General features: G+C 42.1%; 1 protein-coding gene across 3 annotated transcripts in view; it reads right to left on the reverse strand.

The window, feature by feature from the left end:
• LOC125896593 (NACHT, LRR and PYD domains-containing protein 12-like) overlaps positions 1-11,875 on the reverse strand; it is a 451,585-nt gene that overhangs the window by 10,293 nt on the left and 429,417 nt on the right. Inside the window, exons 1-6 of one of the 3 annotated variants that reach the window (XM_049589256.1) lie at positions 10,541-10,756; positions 3,159-3,261; positions 2,979-3,074; positions 2,715-2,864; positions 445-555; positions 216-344 (exon numbers count right to left, since the gene is read on the reverse strand). In XM_049589256.1, the coding sequence (XP_049445213.1) occupies positions 216-344; positions 445-555; positions 2,715-2,864; positions 2,979-3,074; positions 3,159-3,247 (575 nt within the window). In that variant the 5' untranslated portion in view covers positions 3,248-3,261; positions 10,541-10,756. Of the gene's footprint in view, positions 1-215; positions 345-444; positions 1,038-2,714; positions 2,865-2,978; positions 3,075-3,158; positions 3,262-10,540; positions 10,757-11,875 lie in introns of those variants that run through there. The other 2 variants (XM_049589258.1, XM_049589257.1) reach the window with 2 other exon arrangements.

The following is an 11,875-nucleotide window of genomic DNA, read 5'->3' on the forward strand; positions in this document are numbered from 1 at the left end:
GGTCGCCAACTTTTAGAAAATCTTTGCACATTTCTACTACACAGGCTGTCACAGAGTTTTACGAAATGTTTGTTAAATATTTGCCTCTAAGAAGCCTGCGGTCATCTGCTGCTGGTTTATTCGAGGTCCCCAGAACCTCCAATAATGGTTGTGACTGTTCTTTTGAAAGAATCTTTTAAATGGCAATGTTTCATAGTAACAATAAGACGACTCACCGTGTTTCAGAAGAATTTTGTCCTTTAAAAAAAAGTGGGAGGTCTATGGATGCTTCACTCTTCATGGATACACAGCTGGATCCAGGTTCTGGTCCAAGTCCAGGAGAGACTGGTCTCTCATGTCGGATTCTGACAGAATTATGAACATTGATAAATGCAAAGGTATGGTGCAATTCTGCCGAAAGATCGACTGACCTTTGAAAGTTTTAACTGTGAGAAAAATAATTACTTCTGTTCAGACTGGTGTCCATTTTTGAAGGTAGTAGGTAGACCCATAGACCAGTCACTGCTGATGGACACACAGCTGGGTGCAGGATAGACTTGTCTCTGTTGTTGGAGCCTCATAGAAATACAAACACTGATTAATGTGTGGTTTACATCATTTATGCTATTTTTGTTAATGCAAAACTTAAAAACTCAATATCTCAAAACCTCTCAGAACGCAGATAGAGCCTGGTAATTCTAATGTGATAGTTATACACTATGGCTGCACCCTGAAAGTCAGGGATCTAGAATCATCAGTTGGAGACACTTCAGTTGACTCAGATTCCTTCAAGTCAAGCAGTGTGAGTTTTTTTGTGTGTGTCAGTCAGTACACTACTGGCAATGTTTTGGTTCCAAGATTCAGCTGCAGAGTGAGCACTCCTCTCTTTTGTGCTGCTCTACGATACAGGAAGCTGCAGACACAGACCCAGGGAGAGTCTGAGGGTTTTTTCACACCTGCCCTGTTTGGTTTGGTTCAGTTGAACTCAGGTGTGTTTGCCCCCTCAGTGCGGTTCGTTTGTGCAGGTGTGAACACAACAAAAACAACTGGGCCGAGACCTTCTTGAAGAGGTGGTCTCAGTCCGGTTCCAAAGGAACTCTGGTGCGGTTGGTTTGTGGTGAGAAGGTGTTCCGACCTGGATGTGAAGCAACTGCAGTCACATGACACATTGTTTGGGTTAAACATGAGCATGTTACAGTCCTGGAGGATTATTAATGTGCACCTCCTCCTGTACTGCCTTAATATGCACATTCAGCACATCCAATGCATCAAAACATTGTTTTCTAGTTGGAGCCGCGTTTGCCTCGTTTTCAAACTGTATGCTTTGACTAAAATGAACAATGACAGCAATATAGTCCACGATGAGCAGCGCTAAAATCAACCTGCGTAGTTGTCCCTCCATTGTGACATTAGAAAGTGTCACATTTATCTTGCAAGTGTACTCTTCTTCAACGTTTGCTTTACTTCCTGGATTTTTCCCACATGGAAATTCTGACCAATCAAGAGCAGCTTTCTCACACAAGGCATTTGATCTGGTCCTCTTGTAAATGCTGCCGTGAGAACAACAACCAACTCTAGGCAATTATACAACTTTGGAACAACATGAGTCCCTGATTCAGACCAGAGGAGACCACTCTAGGGCTGACAGCAGCCTGAGAGAGATGGAGGCAGCTGCAGACACAGACCCAAGGAGAGTCTGAGTCAGACGGAGGAAGGTACCAGGAGAAAGAGAGGCGTTGCCCGATCAGACAGAGATAATGTTATCGTCTGCCTTCTCTTAGAGGCTTACAGCAACTTAATACGACAGTCTCTTTCTTTTGTTTGATATCTAGTGTTGGCAAAACATGTTGCACATTTCAGATCCGTCCTCAGTATAGTTAGCATGTATTAGCTCGGAGGGCTAACTTGGCTTGTTTACTATAATGCATGAAAATTGAGGTCCCATTGAACGTCCTGCTGAACCCTGTTAAAACCCTTTAGGAAAACAAAGGAAGGAATTGTTCGAATATTAAACAGCCAAATCTGATTCGACTGACAGGATTCTGAGTCAGGTGCAGCCCTAGTGATCAGAGACATGTAAGTGCACAGATCCATGAAGCAAGACTAAAACAGAAATGACCCAGAGAATCAGATAAAAACAGAAAACAGGTTTAACACAAATCAAAGATGGAGAGTAACAGTGGGTCTTAGGGGTTGCACACATGCTGCGTCTTTAACCATCGGGAAAACACAAGGTCGGGAGCTGGCCGCTGCTCTTGTGCCTTTTCTGTGCCAGCTCTCAAGAGCGCAGCCGCAGGTTGTGTCCGAGGTTGCTAAGCAACCTTAACAAGCATCATATCACAGCCTGTTTCCTTGAAACCCTGAGGTCAGAGCTGATCTACTTCCTGTTTGTCTGTGGGACAGATGTGACGCTCGGCCAGCTCTGCGCTAACATGATCAACTTCTCCTCTATATTTATCAGACACTGATATTTACTGAAGAAGAAAAGATATCTGTCAGCTGTGATTGGTTGGTCCTTGTCACATGACATGTGGTGCGCCCTGCTGTGTTACAAAAGTTGAACTCAATTTATGTCAGGGTGGAGCCATCGCACCCTGAAAAAAAAATCACTTGGGAACGTGTGCACGCTGTGATGGTGTTTGAGTCTTCATTGAAAGTAATAGATTTGAGGGCACAAAAAGGCAGCACGTGTAAAAACTGTTGATTATTGAATGTGTTAATATTCAGTCGTATACTTTTGACTATCAGAATGTTCTCCATCTTTAAAGTTAATAGGTCGACCCATAGACTTGTCACTCTTGAAGGACACACAGCTGGGTCCAGGTTCAGGTTCAGGTTTAGGTCCAGGTCCAGGTCCAGGACAGTCTGGTCTCTCATGTTGGATCCTGATAGAATCACAAACACTAATAAATTCACGGGTAAAATGAAAATCTGCTGAAAATGATGTCTACTTTTGAATATTTTAAAACTGATAACAACAAACTGGGATAATTTATTACTTTTGATCGGAGGGGTGTCCACCTTTGAAGTTAATAGGTTCATCCTTAGACAGGTCACTGTTAAAGGACACACAGCTGGACACAGGCGAGTCTGACCTGTTGAACACACACAGAGCTGTGAGTGTGAACAGTGATGGTGGAGTGATTTGAGTCATGGACAGTTAGAGATCCTGGTCTCACCTCTGAGCTTTGGTCTGGCTGTCATGTTCCCCACACAGAGTGGTTTTAGAGGGAGGGACTCCCTCCTCTCTGTCCTCAGCCTGATTCATAGCAGAGTCGACACCTTCACACAGACACAACAACATGCAGTCACTCAGTACAACAAGCTTCACAGCACAGCACTTCAGAGCGCTGTGCAGTGACTTGATCCGTCTGAGGAGGAAGTTTCTAAGTTTTGTGTCTGCATGATCAAAGTTCCAGTTTCATTTCAGTGTAACTGGAAAATATGTGGATTTATGCAGAACTGAAATGAAGAAGCTTTTATTACACAATAAAAACCACTTTGACATTTATGATTGCTGTGATTAACAGTTTTTAGGCATCTATGATGAATCTACCATTTCACTTGAAAGAGGCCCAAAACTCTTAAAATATATCAGCGTATACACCTCCCCTCTGACAAACACCAACCCTATCATAATAATAAACATAATAAAAAATATGAATATTGGCAGCGGTAGCAGTTTTAGTAGTAGAACACCTTCACCATCCGCCGGCTTGAGTCGAGCTCAGACCGGTTTGACACTGCTGACACTCTCTGCAACGTTCTAACCGGTTGTGTCTTATTTGACTAAAATAATAAATTGCGTTGTCATTACATCCCTCAGCAAACTTTTCTTAATTCATCAAAGCTCGTGCATCAGGTGAGTGAGCATGTTTGAGTTTACAGAATCAGTAGATGAATGAACGTAACGTTGGAACATTGCATCACTTGATCGTGAACACTACACTGGATTCACTCAGCAGAGGATAAAAACTGTTTTTATCTGTAACTTCACACAAACATGGCAGATTTTCGGCAAAGATTCAAAGCTGTGATCCATCTACAATCTGACATGTTGTACTTTTTTACTGGTGTGACACGTCCGCTGCCGCTGGCTGTGTATCGGATCATTGAAAGACAAGACACTCCAGGTAAAAACATGTGTTTCACGCGCTGGTCAATTTTTGGATTTTGGGCAGTTTTTTGTCCAGAACATGTCGACTTTCAGACCAGTGGAAAGAAAAAACACTCCAAATAAAATTTTAGGTTTATTTTAGTTCAGATTTCTGTTCTGGAAAATAATACAAGAAAGCACATTTAATTAAACAATCCCTAAATTGCACATTTAACATAAAGTTTCAGAAAATTTGCAACGCGATGAAATAATTGTCTTATTGCTCAGCAGGGGCGATTCTAGGATCAGAGGTTTAGGGGTGCTGAGCACCCAGAGAGCTGCCCGGCCAGACAAGATAAATTTCACTGTTTTGTACATTTTAACTCAATTTCATTGCCACATTTGTGAAAGAAAAGCACAACACTTTTTGGGAAAGTCTGTGACTAAACCATCAAATCTGATAAAGGTTATTTAAATGCTGAGCCACAGCAAAAGAGGAATGGGTTGGAATCATAAAAGAAACATATCGTAACCCTAATTTCTGGGGAAGACAACTCATTTTGATACAGCAGCTCCTCAACATACACATAAACAGTATGTATGTTTCTGGAGTAAACCAGCCCCCTATAGTGAGTACCAAAAATACCAAAAATGGACCTTGGACTTATTTTTTGGACTTTTATTTGAAATGCAATGCACAACATGTAACATTAACACATTAACAGTAATTGACTTTTTCAACGTTTGTCTCTGCCTTTTTCCTTCTTGTCTGTATTATATAATACAAATACATAAATAAAAATACACTTCAAAAAAGAAAAGTGCTTGAAATCTACAAAATAATAATAATAAATACACAATAGGAGTTATAATGTTAATGGGCATCCAGTCAGTTAGCTAGTCAGTAGCACCTTGGCTTTAATATTAACACATGCACATGACACAACAGCTAGCTTCTCTCATTGCAATTCAAACAGAGGACAGTGGTACTGACCACCTGCAACGTTTCCTAGCTAGAAAAAACATCAGCTAACTCCTACCTAACAACATAAACAGTGACCTACGATTAAATGCAGCAAAAATGAGGACTGGTAATGATAATAATGTGTTGGTATTGAGTGGTAGAAGTTAAGAAATGTGCCACATATCCTGGTTTAAGCCAGGTACTTACACCACTACTGCATATCACCCACTCTGGAAGGCAACGCATTGCTCTGTGCAGATGGAGCGCTCAGAGCCCGAGTCGGGGAAAGGTGGGAGGGATGGGGTGGATCAAACCATTTTATTTTTGTTGTTAAAATATTACGTTGCAACCAAGTACTGTATGGTTTTGACACTTTTCTAGCTTGTTAAAAAAGGACATACAGTAAAAAAAAAATATTTAAAAATTAAAGTGTGTTGTATTCAGTCAGCATTAAAGTCACAGTGAGCGGCGTGGTGAGAAGAAATGTCAGAACTCAGATTTACTGTTGACAGATGTTAATGTTTGTTCTCTCTATTGCAGCTTCAGTTTTAACGGCCATGTGTCCCACAGTTTGTTGTCCACATGTTTTCATGACGTTTTCAGGATTAAATCAAATTTCTGAGTCAAGTTTTCTTCTAAAATCTACTCAGTCGTTCTTTCAGGAAGCTGGAGCTCATTTTAGGTTTGAATGAGTTGTGTGACGTTATTTTGGTTCAAAAACAGCTGTTATCATAAATTATTGTCGCCGATCACGTTATGAGCAAAAAAAATTCCACTGATTTTTGTTTTGGATCGACACTGAAAACAATTACAAACCCACAGATTGTGTTTGGTCTTGATCATCGGCTGGGGCGTTTCATGGTGAAATTTGTCAGTTACAGTTTTGACTCTGTTCACCTGTTGTGTCTTAGTTTGGGTCTTATGTGAGCATTTATACTTGTGTGTCTGTGTCACTCTGCAGTTTCACCTCCAAAACATGCTAACGTTATTAGCACAAGCCGATGGCGTTTTACATTGTATAAATTAGCCTGTGCTCGTATATTAGCCAGGATAAATCACACACCAGACCTAAAATGTTATTTTCGTGGAGGCTTTATTGTCTTCACAGTTTATTGTTTCTTATCTGTGAAATGTCATGATCCTGTTTGGTTTTTGTTCATATTCTGTTACCTTGTGGAGTTTTTTGTTTGTGTTCCTTGTTTGATATTACTCATTCATGTTTAATCTGCTTCCTGTTTTATTTTGTAGGTTCTCTCCCCATGTGTCATGTCTGGGTTTACTTCCTGTCTTTGTGCTTTATTGGTGCGTTCGTTTTGTACTTGGAGGTCAGAAATTCCCAGTTCCTGGTCAAAAGTTTAAGCTCGAATGCACCCTGAGGTGGGATTTCCAACTCGGAAACTCAGAGCAACCGCATCAACCCCGATTTACCGATTCAAGATGGCTGCCAGTCACATACATCATGAGTCAACACTCTGCTAAAGTACTGTTTATAGCAACTTTATCTTATTTGTTTCACATCAGGACAGCCTCATCTGTGGCGTTCATCAGTTGGAGTTCATGATGGTTTTGAATAGGCTGACCAAACGTCCTCTTTTGCCCGGACATGTCCACTTTTCACGTCCCGTCTGGAGCGTCCGGGGTTTTTTTATAAACTGATGATAATGTCCAGTTTTCCGTGTGTGTGTGTGTGTATGTGTGTGTGTTAGAGTGTGGCATGGGCAGCATATTTCTGTCCGAACCGAGCCGACATTATTTAATGACCAAAGCACTGAGTTTGTGTCACACAGTGGTTACAGGCTATTTAACAGGCCGGGCGTGCTCAGCATAGAGGGAGACCTCCGTGTTTGAGACGGGAGCGGGATGCGGGAGGTCCGAGGCTTCCAGCAAGGAGAGAGGTAGAAACAAACAGCCAATGTGTGTGTGTGTGTGTGTGTGTGTGTGTCTGTGTGTGTTATGTTCAGGTGTTGTCACGTAAATAACAGTGCCCAAGCAATAAACAGGACAGACAATAGGATTTTATTTATTTTTACACTACATTTTCACTGAAAGCTGACCGAATCCGACCCGAGCCCGAATACAATTTATAGCTACATTTTTGACTGAACCCGGCCCGACCCGTCGGGTTCAGATCGCCACACTCTAGTGTGTGTGTGTGTCCCCTATCTATTGGGGCCTATCTGAATTTCTGTCTTTGAGAGATATTATTTTGTAATATAACTGAATTTTCTATCCATACATATAAACTTTAAATATATTAAAATGACAAGGCATCTTTGAGTAAACTGCGAGTATCATTTAAGTAGGCTATGTCGTGGCCGGCCGAGTGTCCTCTTTTTTGGAAATCAAAATATGGTCACCCTAGTTTTGAAGCTGTCTATACTCCAAAAGTGTAGTGGCAACAAAGGCTTTCTTGCGGGCGTCCATGTTTTTTTCCGACTTGTCCACCGTCGTCAACTAGAATGCAAAAACTGTTGTCAGCTCGGAGGTGACGTCATTCTGACTTCCGACCTCCGAGTACAAAACCATTTTCCTGCCTGTTTTCTGCCACACCTGCCTCATGAATCCTTCCCTGTGTCCTGAGTCTTACCTTCACACCTGTTTTGTGTCAGTCTTGTCTTCCTCCTCCAGCTGTGTCTCATCCTGGTGATTAGTGTTCTGTGTGTCTATACCTGTGTTTCCCTTTGTCTGTCCGTCTGCGTACCCTGTGTGTTCGTCATGGGCTCATCCTGCATCCATCCCTGGTCATCGTGTCTTTTCCTGGTTGGTTTTTAGTTTGGATTTTGAGTTGCCTGCCTTCATTGGAAGTCCTTGACCAGCTACATTAAAGCTCGTCATCTGTTGAAAACTTCAAGCTGTCTCTTTGATCTGCATTTGGCTCCTCTGAACTGAACACTTATTTCCACTGAGGGAAATGGTTTCAGCACACAGCATTGATTCAGTGCAGAAGTATAAATCCTGCTCGTTTTTTTCTCTGAGGAGATGGTTCCTATTTCATTATTTCTAAAAATCTGGTAAGCAATTATTTTCTGATGATGTACAGTACAGGCCAAAAGTTTGGACACACCTTCTCATTCAATGCGTTTTCTTTATTTTCATGACTATTTACATTGTAGATTCTCACTGAAGGCATCAAAACTATGAATGAACACATGTGGAGTTATGTACTTAACAAAAAAGGTGAAATAACTGAAAACATGTTTTATATTCTAGTTTCTTCAAAATAGCCACCCTTTGCTCTGATTACTGCTTTGCACACTCTTGGCATTCTCTCCATGAGCTTCAAGAGGTAGTCACCTGAAATGGTTTCCACTTCACAGGTGTGCCTTATCAGGGTTAATTAGTGGAATTTCTTGCTTTATCAATGGGGTTGGGACCATCAGTTGTGTTGTGCAGAAGTCAGGTTAATACACAGCCGACAGCCCTATTGGACAACTGTTAAAATTCATATTATGGCAAGAACCAATCAGCTAACTAAAGAAAAACGAGTGGCCATCATTACTTTAAGAAATGAAGGTCAGTCAGTCCGGAAAATTGCAAAACCTTTAAATGTGTCCCCAAGTGGAGTCGCAAAAACCATCAAGCACTACAAACGAAACTGGCACACATGAGGACCGACCCAGGAAAGGAAGACCAAGAGTCACCTCTGCTTCTGAGGATAAGTTCATCCGAGTCACCAGCCTCAGAAATCGCAAGTTAACAGCAGCTCAGATCAGAGACCAGATGAATGCCACACAGAGTTCTAGCAGCAGACCCATCTCTAGAACAACTGTTAAGAGGAGACTGCGCGAATCAAATAGCTGCTAGGAAACCACTGCTAAGGAGAGGCAACAAGCAGAAGAGATTTGTTTGGGCCAAGAAACACAAGGAATGGACATTAGACCAGTGGAAATCTGTGCTTTGGTCTGATGAGTCCAAATTTGAGATCTTTGGTTCCAACCGCCGTGTCTTTGTGAGGCGCAGAAAAGGTGAACGGATGGATTCCACATGCCTGGTTCCCACTGTGAAGCATGGAGGAGGAGGTGTGATGGTGTGGGGGTGTTTTGCTGGTGACACTGTTGGGGATTTATTCAAATTGAAGGCACACTGAACCAGCATGGCTACCACAGCATCCTGCAGCGACATGCCATCCCATCCGGTTTGCGTTTAGTTGGACGATCATTTATTTTTCAACAGGACAATGACCCCAAACACACCTCCAGGCTGTGTAAGGGCTATTTGACCAAGAAGGAGAGTGATGGAGTGCTGCGGCAGATGACCTGGCCTCCACAGTCACCGGACCTGAACCCAATGGAGATGGTTTGGGGTGAGCTGGACCGCAGAGTGAAGGCAAAGGGGCCAACAAGTGCTAAACACCTCTGGGAACTCCTTCAAGACTGTTGGAAAACCATTTCAGGTGACTACCTCTTGAAGCTCATGGAGAGAATGCCAAGAGTGTGCAAAGCAGTAATCAGAGCAAAGGGTGGCTATTTTGAAGAAACTAGAATATAAAACATGTTTTCAGTTATTTCACCTTTTTTTTTTAAGTACATAACTCCACATGTGTTCATTCATAGTTTTGATGCCTTCAGTGAGAATCTACAATGTAAATAGTCATGAAAATAAAGAAAACGCATTGAATGAGAAGGTGTGTCCAAACTTTTGGCCTGTACTGTATATGTGTGTCTCAGTTTATTTGTCGACCAGTGAAATCAGTCCGACGGTCTCTGTGGAGGAACGTGTTTGCGTCGTCTTCTGATGTCACATGATCACACCTGGAGATTTACAGTGACCTCATCCCCTTGTTCTTTTCTGACCGTTCGTTATTTAACTCAAATATTATTTATGGTCTTATGTTTCATTTAGCGCTGCAAAGTTTGTCCTGACGACCCTTAATGTCGGCTAATGAATAATCAACATAAGTAATGTCTCAGAGCAGCTGTAAGGCAGAGTGATACACGCAGAGTTAAAAGTGTCAGTGCTGTTATCCTGTATATCAGCACACTGAACAACTCCTGTCCAATCAGATCACTCCGTCAGAACTAAGTGTTGTGTATTTGCATATTTACACATAAAATCTCAGAATCACAGCTGGTGAGGTCTGATGGAGAGAGCTGTCAGGTAGAAGAACTTTGATGCTCACAGCAACAACAACAGTTCATTCAGTCTCATTTACAGCCTTTGATAATAATAATAATAATAATGATAATGATAATGATGATAATAATAAATGTATTTATGAAGCATTTTTGAAAACAAATTCACAAAGTGCTTCACATGTCTGATCCCGGATTTTAAACAATGTGGAATTCACACAAATAAAATGAGGCAATTTTAAGAAAATACAAAGAACAAAAAATAGAATAAAAGTTAAAAAATAAAACAAGTTATTTTCTTGAAACAATAATAAATCAGTCGGTGAGGTGAGACAGTCTGCGCTCAGTGAAGATGTTTTCTGTCAGAAAATGAAATTGAAGATTTAAACATTTTTAGTTTTACAGGAGACAAAGATTTGTCAAACTCACAGTTTGAGACGAGTTCAGATTTCTGTCCCGCTGTGAAGTGTCAGCGTCCTGCTGAGAGTTAACAGCAGACTGAAGACATAAAGGTGTGTCTCTGAAGATGGACGGACTGATGGATCGTTTTTTTGTCATGGTTTAAAAAGGTCAAACGACGCAGTGATGATGAAAACATCAAAACCAACCAATCAGCAACCAGACCAAAAGAGGAAACAGAAAGTTATCATTTCCCTTTTTCTGCAGGCAATCAGGAAACCAAACATACTGTCCTCTGTCCTCACACTGTCCCCACACACTGTCCCCACACACTGTCCCCACACAGAGCCCATGGTTGGGGCGTCCAGGTTGCTGCTCCAGAAGGCTGGAGAAGTGTCCTCCTCGCTGTTGCATCCACCTTTTCTTAAAAGTCCACAACCTGGGTGTCATTCCTGACTCCGCCCCCTCTTTCCACTGTCACATCAAAACTGTCTCTAAATTCATCCATTCATCTTCTGCCTGACGCAAAAGAAGCAAAAACCCAACCATCGTAAACTGTTCCCACAGTACTGTCCTCACACACTGTCCTCACACACTGTGCTCACACACTGTCCTCACACACTGTCCTCACACACTGTGCTCACACACACACTCTTCTGTTACACACTGTCCTCACACACACACACACTCTTCTGTTACACACTGTGCACACACACACACACACACACACACACACTCTTCTGTTACACACTGTGCTCACACACACTCTTCTGTTACACACTGTGCTCACACACACACACACTCTTCTGTTACACACTGTGCTCACACACACACACACACACACACACACACACACACACACACACACACACACACACACACACACACACACACACTCTTCTGTTACACACTGTGCTCACACACACACACACACACACACACACTCTTCTGTTACACACTGTGCTCACACACACACACACACACACACACACACACACACACACACACACTCTTCTGTTACACACTGTGCTCACACACACACACACACACACACACACACACACACACACACACTCTTCTGTTACACACTGTCCTCACACACACACATCCAGAGTTGCTCCAGTAGAATTCAGCGTCTCATGTTACCTGGACTTTGTATTTCACTCAGTGTGATGATGGTGTGTTTGAGATCAGATACTTAGATGTGACAGTTTTCACTTTCTGCTCTTACTTGTTGATATTTGACGGCTGACCTGCGGCTCGTTAGAGGATCAATCAGCACCATCCAGTGGACAGATGGTGGAACTGCACCATCTGATCTGTGACAAAGACACTTCAACTGTTTCAGTCATCAGATAAAAATCC

This window comes from Epinephelus fuscoguttatus, linkage group LG11 (genome assembly GCF_011397635.1).
Source record: "Epinephelus fuscoguttatus linkage group LG11, E.fuscoguttatus.final_Chr_v1".
NCBI classification, from domain to species: Eukaryota; Metazoa; Chordata; class Actinopteri; order Perciformes; family Serranidae; genus Epinephelus; species Epinephelus fuscoguttatus.